The 21,153-nt window shown below is 38.6% G+C and overlaps 1 protein-coding gene across 1 annotated transcript in view; it reads right to left on the reverse strand.

Annotated features, from left to right (window-relative positions):
- Positions 1 to 21,153, reverse strand: part of LOC139473821 (tubby-related protein 4-like) — a 214,247-nt gene that overhangs the window by 66,898 nt on the left and 126,196 nt on the right. Inside the window, exon 8 of the mRNA XM_071256582.1 lies at positions 20,448 to 20,679. Within this exon, the coding sequence (XP_071112683.1) occupies positions 20,448 to 20,679 (232 nt within the window). The remainder of the gene's footprint in view (positions 1 to 20,447; positions 20,680 to 21,153) is intronic.

Consider the following 21,153-nt stretch of genomic DNA (forward strand, 5'->3'; position numbering starts at 1 on the left):
GATAATTAAGATACTGCAGACTCGATCTCTATATGATGACCTGGACCAGATGGCCTACACTCATGAGGTTTCTTAGACCTGTTCAGGTTCTGTTGCAATGAATTACCACAGTGAGGAATATATTAGGTTATACCACTGTTTCTTGACACTGTGTTGCACACGAAAGAGTTATTATTAAAAATTTCAATGAATATACATTGTCCAGATCATTATAAACAGAGCTCACAAAAACCTGCCTGCAAATAGCTGCAAGATTGCAGAGTTAGCAATATTCACTCTCTCAATTATGCTTTTTACAATGAAGTGATGCATGCTATTTGGCCTAATTTTTTGTTGATTAAACAATGAAATATTCCTATAATGAGTTTCTGAAGTAAAATATTGATTAGAATTGTCAAAAAGTAAAGAAACTATATAGAAAGAAATTAGGAAAGTTTCGTTGTATAGACCTTCAGCAACAACATTTTAGAAGCCAGCATGCTAAAAGTATGGTCAATTCTGGGAGATAAGTGGTTTATGAACGGTAACAAGAAATCATAACAGTCCTCATATACAGTGACAAGCAGGAGTCATATAACAAGTGCACTGTAGACTGGGCGATATACTGAGTTATTCAAGACCTAACGTGTAATAACAGCTTGGGACAGTTACATAGCACGTTGACTGTACCTGGCGGATATAGGTGTTGAATACATAGACAATTACAGTCAAATATGGTGCAGCCATCACGATCTGTATGATGGCAGCTGGGAATCCAGCATATCTTTATCAGTCACTTGGACAGGAAGCATGTCAGTTATCTTCATACATCTAAGGCTTCAGATTGAAAGGTATCGACCCTTGAAACGCAAGTGCCCCTCCTTATATGCACAAAATGGATCCCCACGCTATATATTTCAGAAACCTTGACCATTTCTTTCACAGTAATGGGTTTCTAGGTCTGTAAGTATTCACATCAATCTTATGCTCTGCAAAGAGCTGATTCTGAAAGCTAATTTCATTGCTTCAACTGACATAATCATACTGACATTCAAAACCAGTAAAATCTCCAATATATGCTGTACTATTATCCCATGCAAGTAGTTACCATTCAACATAAGATTGCCCAGGTCTGGGTTTTCCTGACATGTGACAATTAATGTAAAATAAAACGTTATTGCCATTGAGATCATATTACATACATGTATTTCGGTCAAATAAGAAGTAGCTAACAAGTAGGCTAAAAGCTAAAACACTTATCAATATGTTTTTTTCTCTGAATGAAACTTCATAAACATTCTTTCAACAGAATATTACCATTTCCCTTTATGAAGATGTTTTTCCTAACCGGGATTAGTGTCCCACTTCCTTCACTAATGGACAATATTCAGACTGGAAATTTGTAATATATGTCTAAATGTCAGAAGGCCACGAAGCCTGAGGGGCCGTTTGAAAAAATACCTCGAAAATGCAAATCTGATTGAATGCCTCTGAAATAAACCTGAAAAAGCATTAAGAAAAGTATTGAACCCAACTCCAGACTCCGTTCTGATTGCATCGAATGTCAGTTCCAACAATACCGAGTATGACCACTTCAGAGGAGACTAACAACCTCAGCAACAACTCATGTCGCCCGACCATAGATACAGGAGGCACTCCACACCATCGGAGATCCCACAGTACCAATGGACAGTCACACTCTCCGAACTATGCCATTCAAATTAACATCAAACCCACAACCCACTTAAAGCAGTCTCTCTTCATGGCGATGGTTTCAGAAGTCTTTTCCTGCATCCTGCTTATCCTGGAGTGAGTTTGGTGTCAGCTGAGTGTTGCTGAAGGGATAAAGAATACTGCTTCCAAAGAAACACACCAATAACCATGCAATCAATCAGGGCTTCCCCAACTAAGCTCCTGTTGGAGACATCTTGTCATAAACTCCCTAAGTGCTTCCATGAAAAGTACATGGCACTTTAAGTGTGAAGACAGAATGGATTGATACATTTAATTAAAGTCATTCCTCACTTGGTAGATGGGTGTAATTACACCAATAGAGCCAACATGTGCTGAATACGGGGAAAGCGGGTCCCTAAGCAAGACATCAAGTGAGCTGCCATTACCTAACGTGGATAAACGAAACATTAGCCGTAGGCACAAGTAAGGCCTCCTTCTCAATATGACTGGTTAGATTTCAACTCTATTGATCCTAACAAGAGCAGCTTGGCTTGCAAATACATAGGTGATGGTTATTGTGAGTGCATTTACTAATTACCTCTTTGCTCTCATGAAAGAGAAGTGTTTTGAACCCCCTTGAAAACATGCACAAGGCTGAAGCTAACGGCCACTTGACATCCATGTTTAGGTATGCAATCACCGGTCAAACACTCTTCTATCAGGCATGAGTAATGTGCAAATCGACTGCCAAGGTATTTTATCATGGGTAGAACCAAGCATAAACCAAGTCGTGCTGCCAACTTGAAGCCTCTTAAGACACTTTTAGAAGTAGAATAAGACCCCTTGGGAGTGCTGTTCCCAGGATTAGTGTGAAGAATGGTCAGGGTATTATGGAAATGTAGTTTCTGCATATAAATCAAGTTATGTTATGAAGGAGCATTCTGGTTATGTACACCAAATAATTGTCCCTTGCCAGTGACATCCCCTGCAGCTTCAAAGACATTGCGATGAATGAGAATTAGTAGAAAAAACCATCAATAAGCTTAGGTATTTCAAAGATAAGAATAGATATTATACTCCACAAGGCATATGCATAAATAATGACCCACTAAAAATACTGCCATCTTCTTTAGCAACAGGATCACAAGAACACAAAATCCTTGCCTGCCTGTACATTCAGACTCTAGAATAAGTGTCACAGGCAGCGTGTTCCTCTCTGTAACATATCTTAGAGGTCGTAGCCTGAGTATTTGCAATGAGAAGATAAGGTCAAAAACAAATTGATCATAGGATTCTAATCCCTGCCAACCTCACAACCAAACACGCCACCTCACTACCCAATACTCCGCCTCAATACCAAATACTCTGCCTCAATACCAAACATCCCGCCTCACTACCAAGCACACCACCTCACTACCAAACACACCACCTCACTACCAAACACTCCGACTCACTACCAAACACACCACCTCACTACCAAACATGCCCCCTCACTACCAAACATGCTGCCTTACTACCAAACATGCCCCCTCACTACCAAACATGCTGCCTTACTACCAAACATGCCCCCTCACTACCAAACATGCAGCCTTACTACCAAACATGCCGCCTCACTACCAAACATCCAATATCACTACCAAAATCCCATCTCAATACAAAACACTACGCCTTACTACCAAACATCCAATCTCACTACCAAACACTGTGCCTCACTACCAAACACTCCGCATTAAGTACCTACAAACAGAAATAAAGCACTATGTGTGTACCCTTCATTTTTGCTTGGTCTACTGATCCGCTGTAAAGATCGGTTTGACAATAAACAGTCAGATTGTAGATTCATAATAATAATATGGAACAAAACCAGACCAATATGAACTCTTTTTTTATCACCTATCAGTCCAAATTAAACTTAGATATAAAAAAAAGAGAGAGAGGGAGAGAATCGGGTACACAGCATTTCATTTCCCTATTTTTATATTTTTTGAACCAGCGACCAAATTTTCACTATCACAATCTGTAACCTCCCCTCCAGCCTAAAACATCTAGCATTGCTTAATGAAACCCCATACATAGTTCAACACTTATGCTGCACATGAATCACATCCTTCACAGATAACTGAACACTTTGTTGCAACAAAATGAATATTAAAAACTGACAAACATTTCGCCAAAACAAAATGATGAAAATTTAAATATATATTTTCGCCTAACATATTATCAGCATCATAATATCAAAATCACAATGTTAGCCCGATCAGTACACACAATAAGACTAGTTGTGGCACAAACTGTAACTCCCTCAAGCAAATTGTCTCAAATGTTTTAGGCATTGATAAAAAAATACACTCCTAATGAAGCAAAAACGTAAGTAACAAAATCTCCTCTGAGTTTTTAATGATCCAAATTCAGAACTACAACATCATAGCTAATCATGTTGCAGACATCTCTGGGATCTCTAAGGGGGAGAATTCCAAGCTGGTGCCACATCAAGACACATTGCCTCAGGTCAGGATCGCTCTGTGAGAAGCTGCCCATGACAAGAAGAAACATCCAAAAACAGCATAAAAGGAAATACTGAGGACAAAGTACTACATACCTCCTGGCTGGCTTAGTGTTAAGGAGGACATGATATCATCGGGATTTTATCACGCACATTGTGGAGATTTTCTAATCCGAGAATACCTCATTGTGGTGTCTTTGTAAATAAAATGGTTACACGGTAACAACATGGTAATGGTATTGAATGACAGTTTCTTTAAAGATTATGTTTTCATTAATCCTACTGCTTTAAAGGAGCAAAGTATTATCTTCCATCTGGCGTATTTGATCAGTATTCGTAATTAAAGTCAGAGGTTCTGTTATCTTAGAAAATGTTTAGTGGAGAATGAGTGAGTGTATGGTGTTTAATGACATAGTTAGCAATGGCAGCTGTACACTGTCAGGTTGTGATGCTGTGTAATCAAGGCAAACAAGTGGTTCCATTAGCAGTTCCACAGTGTTGGACTGAAATGTACAGGTAAATATAAGGTGATCAAATAGGGACATAAACCATAGTCACTAATATAACAAACAATGAGGTTGAAGCCATGTCACTAGGGTGGGATACTTTTTATGCCAGTTGTGTGAGTGGTGAGAGCTACCAGTAGGGCTTACCCCTTCTTCCAAATCCCCGGTGTCATCACTGAATTTTAATGTCTATTCATACACTTTTCACTGCTATTTTACCTTTTATGCCAAATATAATCTGTTTTGGTGGATAATCGAGACGTTGACTTTTATATTTTTATATGAACTAAGTCATTGCAAAGTCTTCAAGGTCTCAGGTGGAGTGTCAAGCACAATGAGCAGCAACTGTCCTGAACATGTTCTGATACATTTAGATCCTCTGCACACTAACATTGCAGTTTTATATATGACTGCATATTCAGAGGTATCAATTCAGAGCCAACTTATTAATAACTTCTTTGAGTGGCATTTAGAAGTTGGAGTGATGAAGTAAGACAAGTTTTATGGATGAACAACTTCTTTATTACAATTACAACTTATTAATACACCAACCCAGATTCTCTGACGTCACCATCAATCTTGATGAGACAGTAATGAGCATAGAACTGTTACACAGTCTTTACCAAGCTACATACAACAGTATTGGTAATAATTCTTGCTGATAGTGTAACAAATGTGTCACTCACTGAAACGAAACCCTCTTGTATAGACTGGTTTCTGATCCTATTTGCACTGCATTAGCTTTATGATGGTTGACGAATAATTCTGTTTTCAATTTATTCCAAGGAATCTAGTTTAGCCGACAGCCCTGTTACATTTCCCTTTTATTTAACTTCCAATATCTTGTAACTGGGCCGAACTGGGATTTGTTTTCTGATATGCAATAACCTCAATCAGAAAACAATTACATCTTAGAAATCTGATTTTGTACCTATTAGCCACCTGTTGGTATGAATTACTTTGTATCTCTTTTGGCGGAAATTCCTCTGGGGCTTACAATGTAGAAATATTTACAGACATGATGCTTCTTGGCAAAAAAATACCTCAAACAAATGACACATGAATCCCATTTTGATTAACTGTAATCATATATCCTTCCTGCAAAACATTATTCATCTGAAAACATATGAGTGGCATTACACAGAGTGAATGAAGAAATGCCACAGTTATGCCTGTGTTATAATTCTGTACCAGACAGCCTGGTGGTCAACAGTAAAAAGCAATACCGGTACTACAGTCAGAAGTTATAGAGTCATTCAGTCAGGCCAATTTGCACATAGCAATCTTAGTGCTAAGAAAATTTTATCATCCCAAACTGGCTCCCACAGGAGATATGGTTTGGGTGAGATCAAGCAATATTTACATTGTAGATATTGCTACAATGAAATTGCATCACAATGCTTTGCAGATTATTGTGATGTCATTGGTTACCATGATGTCAAAATCAAATAACATCACTAATGGCTCTGCTACTGAAGCTTTCAACAGTACTTTTTACACTTAAGACACTGCTTTTTACTGTCTACAAACTGAAAAAGTTGGAACGATGATGTTGCATGATAAATAAGATCTCACTCTTGTGTCTTTTGATATAAAAAATATCAACTCGTGATGATATATATTTGATCTCAAAAGACACTCGGGTGAGATTCTCTATGTAAATCCCATACATTAACAAAGAGTTTACAAGAGTTTTAACCATTGGGCCTCATAAGATAAGAGTTTAAAAGCTTGCTTGTTGGCCTTCCTCTGTGGTATTAGTCATATCAGCAGCCATTGTCCAAACAGCAATCAAGTCTTAAGAAAAGTTGAGGAGGACCTCTCAATTCATCACCATCCCATTTGCGATGCCTTTGTCAAGTGTGCCTATTTTCCAGGACCCACCAGTACTTTGATACAGTCCCTGATAACTCTGCTAACAGCAAGTCTGTCTCCAACAAGCTGACATTAAAGGTCAAAATCTGGATCACAATAGACAACACTTGGGGCCAGTGAGGCCCGACCACTGCAACCTTTACACACAATTCCTCGTGTCATCAGCATGCCATGTCTTGCAATGCTTTGATGTGGGGGCTGGGATAAATGTGTGGACATGATCAAAATAGAAGTAAAACCGACTTTATCATAAACTCGAAACCTTCCTTGCATATTTGTCACCATAAGTGCAGCTTGATGCTCCTTCATTAAAATTGATGAGCTAATATGAGAAGATTTGGCTCCACAAGAATATTTATTTGATATCAATTCTAGAACTAACATGGAGTTGAAGGCATTTTTAACAATAACTTGATGAGATCCGTCCTTGAGGCCATTCTTTTGAGGAAATCTTAATGCACACGGTAAAAAACTTTGCCAATACTTTTTTACATACATTTGAACCAGACAGGCTCTTCTACAGTTAACTATTCTTAACTGCCAACTAGGATCTCAGCTGTCATTTTATGAGACATTTATGTTGGTGATGCTCTAGGAGAGTGAACGAGTTTTTTACAATGTATCACAGCCATAGAACCGTGTGCATCGACATTGATGTTGAAAGTATGATCAACAGTCAAGGTCAGATAACACACACTCATTGGTCAGGACATGATGATACACAATCGGCCAGATGACGGCTTCACAGATGCAACAATGGCAGCATCGATCCATCCTGTTAGGACATGACATTACACAAAGCGCCCATATTTAACATTCACTTATGATAAGGTCGCTTTGGGGATAGTGCTCTGGTCACAGTTGAGTGAGTTTTCCCACCTGAGGAGGTCCCCACAGATGCAGCTCGGTAAACATCCATGATGAACAATGATGTCAGGATATGACAACACACATGCAGCCAGGCCTAAGATGAGCATAAGTCTTCCAAGATATTCCCCAATTCAAAGTTATGGGAGCATAGACTCTGTGGCAGCCCAACTAATTCTCAGTCTACCCACAGAATCCCATAGACATAGTTGAGGTAGTGAGGTGAAATGGTGTTTAAGATTATTGCACTTATATAGCGACTTGCATGCACGTGTGTGGCTGCTTGTACTAGTCCGGACACAATATACTGACTCCAAGCCGACCAGTCCTTGTTTTAGCCCCTTAATGCCGAGTGCCAGACAGGGTAACAGTGAGTGAGTGAGTGAGTAAGGTTTTACACCGCTTTTAGCAATATTCCAGCAATATCACTGCGGGGACACCAGAAATGGGCTTCACACATTGTACCCATGTCGGGAATCGAACCCGGGTCTTCGGCATGACGAGCGAACACTTTAACCACTGGGCTACCCAACCTCTCCCCAGACAGGGTAACAAGAAGTACCATCTTTTAAAGTCTTTTGGTATGATGCAGCCGGGGATCGAGCCCCGGACCTTCCGCTCTCCGGGCGGACGCTCTACCACTAGACCACGGAGGCGGTCCCATAGACATAGAGTTACAAAATCCTTTCCAGAATCAGAAGAAATCTTTGCTAAAAGCAGTCAATTGTACGATTCTGATTAAATCATAGGCATGTGTTTAAAAATCATTATCAAATAGATGATATCCTCAGCTTTTGTGAAAGGGTGAGCGTATCCTGCCCCACCAGAGGCACCCATCACAAACACATGCAAAGGAAAGTCAATTGTTCACCTGAAAAAAAAATGGGTACAAGACAAAATAGGGAATTGCATCAGACATCATTTTAACACAAACAAATCAAATTTAGATATGTCTAATAATTATCTACCTCAAAAAATCTTGAAAACTTTACTAAGGTCTAGAATGCTGTAACCCAGATCAATCAACTTTTGAGCAAGAGTCATATGAAGCTAAATTTTTCTTCAAATGTTGTGAAATGTAGCAACCAAGGCTGCTGGAATATTACATGCCATAAAAGGAAAGTTGAATTCATCCTTCTTGTCATATGGTCTTGCGGATGGACAACAGGTATTTAGGACGTAGTCTACCCTGGTAACAACTATGTTTGCCAGCCATCTTGAATGTGATGAAGTCAGCCAGAATACTTCATCAGCAGCAGTGTGCTCTGTTTTGATGTCTACATGACCAAAATGTGAACTTTCTTCTCCTTTCGATTTTCAAATCTGAAATCCTTCCGCAGAGATTGTAAAGTAGCTATGCGCAATTGCTAAGCAATGGCCATAAAAAGGGTTATTAACAAAAAATACCACTCAAAGAATCTGTCATCAAATCATTATGTGAGATATGATTAAAATGATCCACTGGTTTCAGCTGAATGTAGTTTCATGGAGGCAAGCAAATGCCTGAATATGTTAAATCTTTAACAGTACCAAATTGGCCATAAAAAACAAAGCAAAGAATTAAGACCCCAAATATCAGCTCAGGTGTTTTGGTTGTTTGTTGTCTAACGCCACACTCAGCAATATTCCAGCTATATGACAGTGGTCTGTAAATAATCGAGTCTCGAACAGACAATCCAGTGATTGAAATCATGAGCATCTGTCTACACAATTGGGATACGATGACATGCATCCACCAAGTCGCCTCTTACGGCAAGCATGGGTTGCTGAAGACCTATCTAAACCCAGTTCTTCACGGGTGTTTGTAATAGAACCATGCTCAACAGATGAAATTCAGTCAGAGGTATGATCAAATGTTTACAAACAAACAAGCCAAGGGGAGGTAAATGTCCTATTAAGACAAGAAGATTATCATTACATGATATATATCTGAAGTCCCCACCGATCAATCATTTAGGATAACTGACAGAAATCCATTGTGACTATCCAGATCCAGTGTCAATCCCTGAAAACACCATCATTATTATTTCTAACACATCTAAAATCTTCTGCATTTCGGGCCTCCGAGAAAGGCAGCCACGTGTTATCTCATGAGTGAATTTCTTAAGCGAATCTAATTTCTTAGTCTAGACCTACAATTACAGAACAATGAGAACAATTAGTCCATCTGAATGCTGTGTGTTTGTGTGGAATGGTTGACATAGTAGGTGCCTGAAGTCAGCCCAGAGACAGAGAAACAACACCAGCAAAGCTGCCTTAGTCACATCACGATCAGCCCTCATCAATATACAACACCACATCTACATTGTATATCTGGTTTAGCTGCACTCTGTCAATCACCACATTATATGGCTCTTATTCACTTCTAAGGGACCGTTCATTTCTTATTATTGGTTAGTTGGTTGGTTGGGTTGTTTAACGCCGCACTCAGCAATATTCCAGCTATATGACGGCAGTCTGTAAATAATCGAGTCTGGACCAGACAATCCAGTGATTAATATCACGCAATTGGGATCGATGACATGCATCAACCATGTCAGCGAGTCTGACCACCCTATCCCTTTAATTAGCCTCTTACCATTTCTTACAGCGCTGGGTCAGAAGACATATGACATAATATAATATACATACTTGGGGCGGGTAAAGAAAATATGGGCATTTTATAAAAAGATATAAAGTGCTTTTGCATTTCATCTTTTCATGGAGGGTTTTAGGGAAGGGTAATTAATTTCAGTACATTAGTGCATCAAAAACCTCGACCCACAACACCCTGTAATAAATGGCTAGTCTCTAATTCTCATAATACTCCAGGCACTCTCCATTATACCAAAATAGTTATTCAACCATCTAGTGATTAGAATAGGCTGAATGTCTAGGGGTTTATGCCACTTTAAGCAATTATGCACAATGTAATATAGAATAAAATAGAAGGTAGAAATATATCTTAAAGTAAATTTAGGGACAACATTCTTGTGTCATCTGGACATTGATGATTACCTAACAAGTATTAAGTTATCTTGTGACTTATATTTTCCAATTTTTTCATCGTTGTCCTTTGTCTACAACTCTGTTGAGCAATGTCACCAGGGTATGGTACAACAGGTTTTGCAGATTGAAAATCGAATCTTGTCCACAGCACAACAAGCAAATCAGCCAGGAACACCACCACGGGTGACTCTTAGAAGTGGAATCCTTGAACTCAGCTTATAGCTTATGTGTTTTCACTTTAAGCCAATTTCACGTTCCTGTTTCCTTACCAGAGATCCCTATCAGGTCTCTCTGCCAATAAGGAGGAAGGTTCAGGAAGATTTGACGCAATGAAACGAACATGACAGCAAATCAAGCAATGACATACTACCAGGTACAGGTGAAGTCAATTGCTGGAGGTCACAAGTTTGAGAATTTGCATCAAGTTTCGAATGTATCAACAGTTGATACTGAGTATTTGCCATATTATCTCCTTCTGTCAGCCATCCTGTCTATCATGCTACCTGGTTGATAATTAAAACATTTTATTCCAGAGAGTGGCGGCAAGTTTGGCCAAGGCTGAAGTTTCTACAGGGAAAGTTCACCCTACACCCAAGTTTGAATGGAGTAAACCAGTAACTTTGCTATCTGCTCTAAGATTGACACTTTCAGAATATATTTACATAGTTTACCTTAAAGGGGAAGTGAACACGCAAAAATCACTTTCTTTCTTTTTCTAAACAAAACTCAATTTTAGAATTAGTTAGTATCTGTGTTTGAAAATATAAACTCATTTTTTTCACAGTGAAAGTAGGAAGCTCACAATAGTGTGAAAATGCTATGCTGTTATGAGGCCTTCGTTTTTCGAGCTAAACATGCCTGAGTTATCCCCCTTAGATTATGACGTAATTGGTGCCAATTCAACTGGGTCCCTGTCTATTCTCAACGCAAAAGATATCAAGTACCAGTTTGCGGTAAAACAACATGGCCTACGACACACTCCGGCGCAGTGGTGACTCAGCATAACACTATGCTGGCTGGCATCTGAGACGCTAGAATCACACACCTGTACCTACACCACGTGAAGCGGCTCTAACAAAGCATGATGACGTCATAATGTTTATCAATTGGCACCAATGACGTCATGTTGCAAGGGGAATAAGCCATGGTGTTTTTGTTCTGGAAATAGAACACTTGGTAAATGTGAAAAATATCAATCGTTTTAACGCAAAAAATATGTTAATTAATTGTGATGTTTTTATATTTTTGTCTATGACACTACTAGGTTAACACTTTTAATGTGGAAAAAGTACAAGAAAAATAGGTTCATTTCCGTGTGAACTTGCCCTTTAACCAAATATGTAGGATTAAGTCTGAACAAGTGCATTTTGATACAGACAATCCGGCCCATTCAGTTCTCACAAACTTCACATGAAGCAACACAGTACAGTGCTTCAACCTTGTATGTTCAGTCTTACTGAGAGCGGGGGGTACGGGTGGCCCAGTCGTCTAAGGCGCCGCGATTCGCTGTGTAGAGTTGCGTCCCTTGGGCACGCCAGAAACCTATGATTGTGGGTTCGAAACTCGGCTCGCCCCAATTATGTTTCTAGGTTTGTCAGCACCATACCGTGCTCGTGGGTTTCACCGAAGTGGTAAACGTCTGAGACCTGCATCACTTCGGGCTTTCCTCCCAAATTATGCTGACACGCCGTGATATAACTGGAATACTGTTAAAAGCGGCGTTAAACCCAACTCACTCACTCACTCACTTACTGAGAGCACTGTGCGTTTTCCGAATCTGAATGTAACTTTAACCATGCGAGAGGCCAAGCATTAATATGTATCCTGGCAAGAACTGTCAAAGTTGTCAATAACATTTAACTCTAGGCAGCATGACCTGAAGGAAGATGGGCTAAAATTACCCTTGGCATGCACAGCATCTGTATAGATGAGATACTGGTCAAGACTCCTGGCAAGAGCTGCATGTGTAAAAGTACTCACGGAAATGAAAAAAACCTGTTTTTTCGACCTCAGATCTTAAATAAATGCAGTTAATTTACATAATATGTAAAAATTCAAACAACCAAAATAGTACTAATTGGGCCGTGGCACAAATACAGCGTATCAAATGTTTTTATGCCTTTTTAGACGTTAAAGTATGTAAAAATGTGAATAAAACAGTCTATTGTGAAATAGGGCATAACCAGGTGTAAGTAGATCAAGGTGACCTATGACACCTTGACGACAGGTGAGAACAGGTGCATGATGCCTATAGTCTGTTTCTGCTATGTCAAATTGGACTTAGTTTTATTTTTGAGTGTTGAAAGTGCCAACAAATTACCTCCTGTAAAGTACATTTTGTATTGTTCACTGAGATCAAACTAGCAAATCCAGACTAGTACTTTTTTTAGTTGTTTTGTTATTTCGTATTTACAGCTACGTAACACTTTGTGTTGATTTTTAGATTGAGAAAAATAGTTTTTTTTCCATTTCCATGAGTACTTTAGCAACAACATCGAATCAAGATATAGGCAAAAAATACCCACCTATATATCTCTCATCTCAACATATTTTCTAATTGTGGTTTATTTTTGTGGTTATGATTGCATTTTATCATCAAATGAAACTGTTACAAAAATATACAAAAAATCATCCATATGGAAAAACTGAATTTCTTTCTATACAGCTTGTGACATGGCACTTGGCTTGTACATGTCATTCAATACCAAAATGGAATTATCGTCACAAAAGCAAAACCACTCTAGGGTCTGATTAAAATTTCATGTCAAAAGGGTAGACTCTCTTGATCTAACTCTAGCATTGCATAGACACAGGAGAACATGGATATGCATTATCAGGTTCCAAAGTTAATCACATTACTGATAATGCTTTATTGATGTAAGGCACCTGCAGGTGTGGTGGAACAACACTATTTCAGCCCTAATTATATAACCACCACATGCTTCACACAGCAAAAGATGTCAAGGTTTGCCCATCCAATTAAAGGAAGAAAAAAATTAAAGCAGCATATTCTGATTAGTTAACTAGGAGTACCTCTTGATTCAGCGGCTATGCAATTTTCTTTCCACAAGCATTCCTACTTTTACATCCAACTGCCTTGGGAACTTCAGAGAAGAGCAACCCTGAGGGAACCACGCTCTTACGCATAAAGAAAGACCAACTTAAGACTGCCTTGTCTGCTTGGGTTTGATGGTTAAAAACAAATGAAATTTACTTGCATGTGGATGGAAACTTGAGCTGTTTAAATGCACCTGGGAGAGCCAGTTATTCACAAATATTAAAATTCATGCATCCCGTCTGGAAAAGTAGGTCACTCCTTCTCTAACTTATGGCCAAATTCATTTCCAGAAAATATTGATTCTTTTTTTTGTACTGAAAATAATGTCCTTATGGGACTAGCATGACAAAGTTCTCTTCCTGACAATATTCGACAACCTGTCAGTGAAGAAGGTCTCGAAGCAAGAAGTTGAATCACTTATTCCGCATGAAAATGTCAATGTCTCAATGAAATATTCAGAAACACAATCATCTGAAAATTGTACTACTTCGTGTGCACTTGTGTGACAAATTCAAACTGAAAATCTCTTTAATGATAAAGAAATATCATTCCTATGAAACAGCATATTTCGCTTGAATACGTTCACAAGTGCGATTTCTTTGTGGGCTTTCAGTATCTCCCAACAGTGTTATTCAAACAGTTCTTCCCTGACTTCACTTAAGTGAGCAACTGGATGTCACTTGTAGTTGTTGCTTTAAATGTTTAAGAGGTTTCCGTCTGCCTTAGTATTTTCGTCTGACCTGCCCCTCTTTGAAACTCATGTGTCACTTGTAAGGGACCGATCATATGTACTAGGGGGAGGAGGTTTAGATGGAATTAGCGGATAGTAACAAAACAATATTTCAGTTTCTAGGGGAGGGTAAAAAAATTAATATATCTGGGGAGAGTCATGACAAAATGGACATTTAATAATGAGATGTAAAGTACTTTGTCTTTTCCGAGAGAGGTGTGAAAAAATGTCCATGTCATGGGGAGGATCATCCATAAATATGACAAGCATTGTTATTTTCAGTTCATTGGTGGACCAAACGCACCTCCCCCTGCTCCTCCTTGTAACCTTGTAATAAATGACCAGTCCCTAATGTCACCTTGACATAATTGTTTTAGCTAATAAATTAAAACAATCAAAGAAGAGGAAGATTTTTAGGGGCATACCAAAACTTACTGACCAAACAGATGAACAGAGATGAGAAATCTTTTTTCCTGAATTTGGAAATTATTCGATTTTGAATGGACAACCACAGGTTATCAAATCACAATAACAACCCCGTGACTAAAACAGTTGATTTGACGGCCATGATCATAGGTTTCTTAAGTGCCAAAATGATGCAACTCTTGGGCAAATTGAACCACCAATGCCCCGAATTTGAACTACAGTGACAGTTTATTTCTTACAGCATCCAATTGACAAGAAAATAAAAAAGGTAACACATAATTACAAGGCCCAAACAATTATTACTTAGATCATAAATGTATTCAGGCAAGGGACCACAAAGGGGCCACCAAACATATATTTAATTTAACTGGGCTGGCATGAAAGCCATAGTTAGCAATTACATGCAATGTATTATTCACTTGACAAGAAAGCATACAGATTTTATTCCTTCAGATACAGATCTCTTTTCCCTTCGTTTCTTGTGTAACCATTAATCTGATTGTAAGAGCTGCATTCTTACAGCCAAAGGTCAATAAATAAATCTTGCTCAAGTGAACAAAAACAAACATGCAACTAAGTAAGGATAAGAAATTTATGGATGAACAACTTCTTTATTACAATTAAGAGCGACGTTTCGGTGTAGGTTCTAACACCGTTATCAAGCAAGTGATATAAAGAAGTTGTTCAATCATAAATTTCTTATCCTTACTTAGTACTCCAACTTCTAAATGCCTATCAAAGAAGTTAAAACATGCACCTTTGAAACAATAAATAAACATTATGCCAAGGAGTGAGTGAGTGAACTTTACTTCATGCTGCAGTCAACAATCGTCCAGCTGTATCACTGAGGCTCACACATAATAAAAAAACTTGGGACATTGTTGAAATTTGGACATTGTTTAGTTGATCAAAAGTATTAGTGTTTTTTTAACCATTTTCCAAATAAATTAAAACATTCAAAACAATTTTGCATTGCTATATGATGGATAGGTTTTTGTTCTGTAACCCCAGAGATTACATAAGATGGGATTGCCGCTGTGGCCTTAATACAAATCTTATTCAAACTCTTGAAGAAATCAGGTGTCATCATTGATGGGAACAGGTATACCATTGGTCCAGTGGCTTTTCGATGACAACCATGCCGTGACATAACGTTTGCCGTTCTATGGCACTGTAATGATTGGAACCAAAGACCTATTTTCGGCCCATCCTACTTACTTTCACTGAAACTTCTTACCAAGCTTCTATTGAAGACCTGATGTATTCATTTCTCTGCCTCTGATCAAGGATTTATGGTACTTCAAGGTAACTGTGCTTAGTCCAAGAATGTATTCCACTGTAGGGAGATATAGGGCGGCAAGATGTCTGTAAAGACATCCTTCCTCAACATTGACATTTATCTGATAATCACTTTCTGTAATGTTTCAGTGCATGCAACGACTCGTTTTCATCGAAATCTATTTTCTTACAAGGAAATAACAATCAGCCATCTAATATTAAAAAATATACCCGGTAAACAACATTTGCATGATCGAGAATAACAACATAACCTTTTATCATACATTGGGTGCGATCTAACCCTACTATCTTACCGATGGCACACCATCTTATTGATTGCAATGCACTTAATTGAAACTGAAATTTTATCTGATGGTCCATGGCCCACTCTTAGCCCTGATACCTGCTGGCATCTAAAACATAATTTCCTAAATGGACCAAAAAGGAAATAAAATTCCACTTCCAAATTGCAGTTTAATGATATGGTCAACTCTTTCAAGAAGAAAATCAATCGGCAAAACTGAAAATCATTCTCCATGGAATAATTTGAATTGGACAAGGCATGCCGACAAGTATCATTCTTCTGTTCCACTGATTCCATAACAACTGTCTTTTTTTCTTACATTCCCAATAATGCTGCACTAGATATTTATAGGTGACATGCTCCATTAAGATCTGTAGGCTCTGAAAATGCCGGTGAATTATGTTTGCATTAGATTCAATGGCTGCCTCAAAGAACCTATGTCCATATTGTATTTTACTATAAACACATGCTGTGCGGATGCCTGCTGTTTTAGAACTGTAGAAGTAAATGGTGTTTGTATTGAATAAAACAGTCATGTAGCCCCTCCACTCAGATGTATAAATACTACTCAAAAGAAGTTAAAGAATACCAGAATACTTGAGTATCTGAGTGAGCGAGCGAGTGAGTGAGTGAGTGAGTGAGTGAGTGAGTGAGTGAGATGAGTTTAATGCCCCTTTCATTAGTATTCCAGACACGGTAACAACAAGTACCATCTTTTAAAGTCTTTTGATGTGACGCGGCAGGGGAGCGAACTCCGTACCTTCCGCTCTCCGGGCGGACGCTCTACCACTAGACCACGGAGGCGGTCAGATTTTATAGTACAGACAAAATGAAGGACTATGGTAATGATATAATAGAGGCAAGGTATTCAAAGGAATTAACTCACTGCATTTTTTAAATATGTAATTTTAAAAATTGACTGACTGTTAGGGTTTGAAAATAAATCATTGTTTGCACTGTATTTTTCCGCCGAACTCAAAGATTTCTAAACCTCTACACCAGTTCAAGATATATGAACATTTTCTACCATAGACAATGGGTTACTGGAAATTCACTTGATAGTCTACCCATGAAGATCAACTGACAGTATTTGTAATGCTTTGTTGTAGGCTACAGGTAATATGTGACAACATTATCTTTAATATTCAGTAAGTGTGTGAGGTATTACCGGTATATTTGTAAATTCAAGTTAATTCTTTCCACGATACGTAAAACAATATCATTTTTTCATGCTCAATATATCCATTGATTATCAAATTGGGATTTTTATCATGTTTTTAATGTTATTATCTTGCCAAATGCCTTCGCTGCCCCGCAGTATTCATCCAGGGCTGCAAGATGGCTGCGTATTTATTGACTGAGTAAACATCATGTTGTACCAGTATCTTGTTTTGTTCCATTTATGAACTTCAGTTCATACCTTAATGTATCAGATTACTTCTGGATTAAAAATTAGGAATTACTCAATATATCATGCTAGGCATTGCAATACAGCCTTGTGCATTGCAAAATATTGTGATACACCTTAAACATCCAATACCCATCCCTAATATTCAGTGAATTTATTAAAAAATACATTCAGAGTAACAGGAATAGTTTTGATTGTATAAGACAATTTTCATAGACTAGCTCAAATTAACAATAATGGATTATACATCTGATGTTGCACACTGCAACACCATATAAGAAACAAAGTTTGCTCTTCCCACATGTATCGTGTTATATTCCTAGTCTTAAAAAGTGCCCTGAACTGTTTTAGTTAAAGCATGAAGATGCTTGCAGCCTTTGATCGCTGATCTTCAGGGGGAGGTAATTTGAACAGCACCATGATGTTACCCCATTATGACGTAACTCAAAAGTTTACTTGATCACAGGACAAGTCTAGGAAGCGCCTTTGATCTCTTTGCGAAGTATCTTAGAATGAGATGTAAGGGATCTCATGCAGTTATGATGGTATGTCCGTATTGCACGCCTGGTCTCACCAACACAATGAACACGGGGCGTCATCATTACTCAATGTGTTTTTTTCTTCTTACTTTTTTAATAGTCATGAGAACAACTTACAGAGTCAAGCATCGATGTAATATTTAATCTACAAGATATTGATAACAAAACATTAGACCATGGACATTTTGTTGATTGAAACACTTCATAGCAAAAAAAAATAGTTTCTCCCTCGGATGAGTACTGACAGACAAAAAATTGTGTAAATTTGACTTATCTAAAATATGACAAGGAGTGTTTGGGATGAAAATCCCTTCAAATATGAAGGAATCTTGCATGTGAAGCCCTGGCATCACCTCATGCAGAATACTCAGACAGGAAACTGAAATACCAGGAACATATAATTCAGGCTGATCACAAGAGTGACATCAATGACCTCAACTTCTACACAAGATGACAAAAGCACATAGACACACAGCTCCGTCTACACAAGCCGACAGTGTTGCTGAGATTTCTTGTCAAATCAAACTCTTTCGAAACTAACTTCCTGTATCAAATATCAATTTGGAGCAATTTGTTCAGTGGAGTTTTTGTTTATTCATGTTTTGAGAGAATAATCTGATCAATCAGTGTCAAATCCCATTGCTTTCAGATTTCGGTTTCAATATTACACTGTCTATCATGCCCTAAGGACAACTAGTAATATTCTTCAATGCTCAAACGAATAATCGTATTTCATAGCAAAATACTGGTGTTGGCCGAAATCAGTAACAACTGATGTTGCAAAGAAGGTCAACGATTCAATTTCTAACAAAGGCTGGATTATATTGTCAAAACACAAGCAAAATATCACATTTCTGAAATTAAATCTATTATTACTTCTGCATGAATGAATATTAAACAACAAAACATCCTATTCCTTCTGTGATTTGGTATCAGGCCTCAGGCCTTCTTTAGTTAATATGACAATAAAAAAACTCATTGATCGACATATGAACAGAGCTTTCGATGAAGTAAACTAACCATAGTCATATTTCTTTTTAAAATTAAAGCGACATCTAAACTTTCACAGCTAAATACAAAGGGCATATCTCTGGAAGATTTGTGTGCTATGGATCTGTATGCGTCTACAGTATGATTTCATCCCATACTGACTATATGCTACATGACGTTCAAGTCAACTTTTGTAGCCTATAGGGTGACATTTGTTTCACTTTATTCTGAATATTTTATCATTATTTTTCCGTACTTTCCGTGATAAAACTCTTCAGTAATGACTAGGTTGAGAAACCTGAGGGTAGCAGTGATTAGCAAGTAATTATTAAAACAAGTAAGTAATGGTTGTTAATATTGTATCATTGGGACCCATCTTGTACCATTGGGCCCCATCTTGTACCATTGGGACCCATCTTGTACCATTGGGACACATCTGAAACCTTTGGGACACATCTTGTACCATTGGGACCCATCTCATACCTTAGGAACCCATCTTGTACCATTGGGACACATCTCGTACCATTTGGACCCATCTTGTACCGTTGGGACCCATCTTGTACCATTGGGACCCATCTCGTACCATTTGGACCCATCTCGTACCATTTGGACCCATCTTGTACCGTTGGGACCCAACTTGTACCACTGGGACCCATCTTGTACCATTGGGACCCATCTTGTACCATTGGGACCATTCTCGTATCATATTGACACATTTTGTACCATTAGGACCCATCTTGTACCATTGGGACCCATCTTGTACCATTGGGACCCATCTCGTACCATTGGGACCCATCTTGTACCATTGGGACCCATCTCGTATCATATGGACCCATTTTGTACCATTGGGACCCATCTTGTACCATTGGGACACATATCGTACCATTGGGACACATTTTGCTCCAATCGGACCACCTTTAGCGTACAACTGTAAACTAGTAAACTTCTAATAATTCAGTGTGCAGAGCATCAGGACAGTTATGTGAAGGAGGTCATCAAGTGTCTATTTCTTGAAAGAATTCAAACACAACATTGATGACATCACACAATCACAAGATCAAACAGTCTCGAAACACACATGAGCTCTTTTGACCAATTGGGGGACAATTTGAGATAATTATATTTTGTGGGTTGCCAGATACTGAAGTATCATCCAATAGTTTGTTGTCTCCCCTACCTCGGATAGTCACTTCATTGCATTTCTATATTAATGATGAGCCACAGTCCTTTGGTATCATTTCAGAAAGAGGTGCCTGCCCGCTTAAAATTTTATGATGCTTGAAGGGTGTTCTGAGAAAAGCATGGATCATAAGCTAGCTTACCTTTCCCTGTGGTCTTGATCTTAGGGTCAAAGATGACAAAGTCTGGTCGCAGTTTGCTGGCCCTTTTGCCCTTTAGTAATGGCACAAGGCCTCCCAGGTACTCCAAGTAGAGCGTGTAATGGCCACCTGATGTCTCATCTCCATGGCGAATCATGGTACAGAATAGTCTCTCATTGCCGGGTGGAGGGGTACTCACAAACTCCCGGAGCTTGAAGGGGTCTGGAGTGTAGCTCTGTAATGAAACATTATTATCATATATACCGTATTCGACGTAATAAGTGCCCCGCTCTAATAAGTGCCCACGGTGATATTTGCTAATATATTGGTAGTGAACAATCCCAATTAGCACCCCTTATTCGCCCATAATATGCACTCGTGTGTTATATGCACCCTTAATTATGGGCAATTAAATTCTAGAAAAGTATATCTGTCGTATATAAACATCTTGCCACCCGTGCCCCCAGTTCACTTGTGTAACAGCACTCTGATGCAGGTCTTGTTCGGAGGTGTTAACTTCTTCAGTGAAACCCATGTAAAAATTACAAACCAAGAGTCCCAATCAGGACGAATCCAGGATTTGAACCCACAGACATAGGATCCTAGATCACCTAAAGGGATGCAATTCTGCACAGTTAACTCAGACAACTGGGCCACCTGTGCCCCAATGGACACAGCAGTGCATTTTATTCTGCACTCATTCAATGTG

Source organism: Haliotis cracherodii, unplaced genomic scaffold, assembly GCF_022045235.1.
Source record: "Haliotis cracherodii isolate W230 unplaced genomic scaffold, xgHalCrac1.p SCAF_3, whole genome shotgun sequence".
Classification (NCBI taxonomy): Eukaryota; Metazoa; Mollusca; class Gastropoda; order Lepetellida; family Haliotidae; genus Haliotis; species Haliotis cracherodii.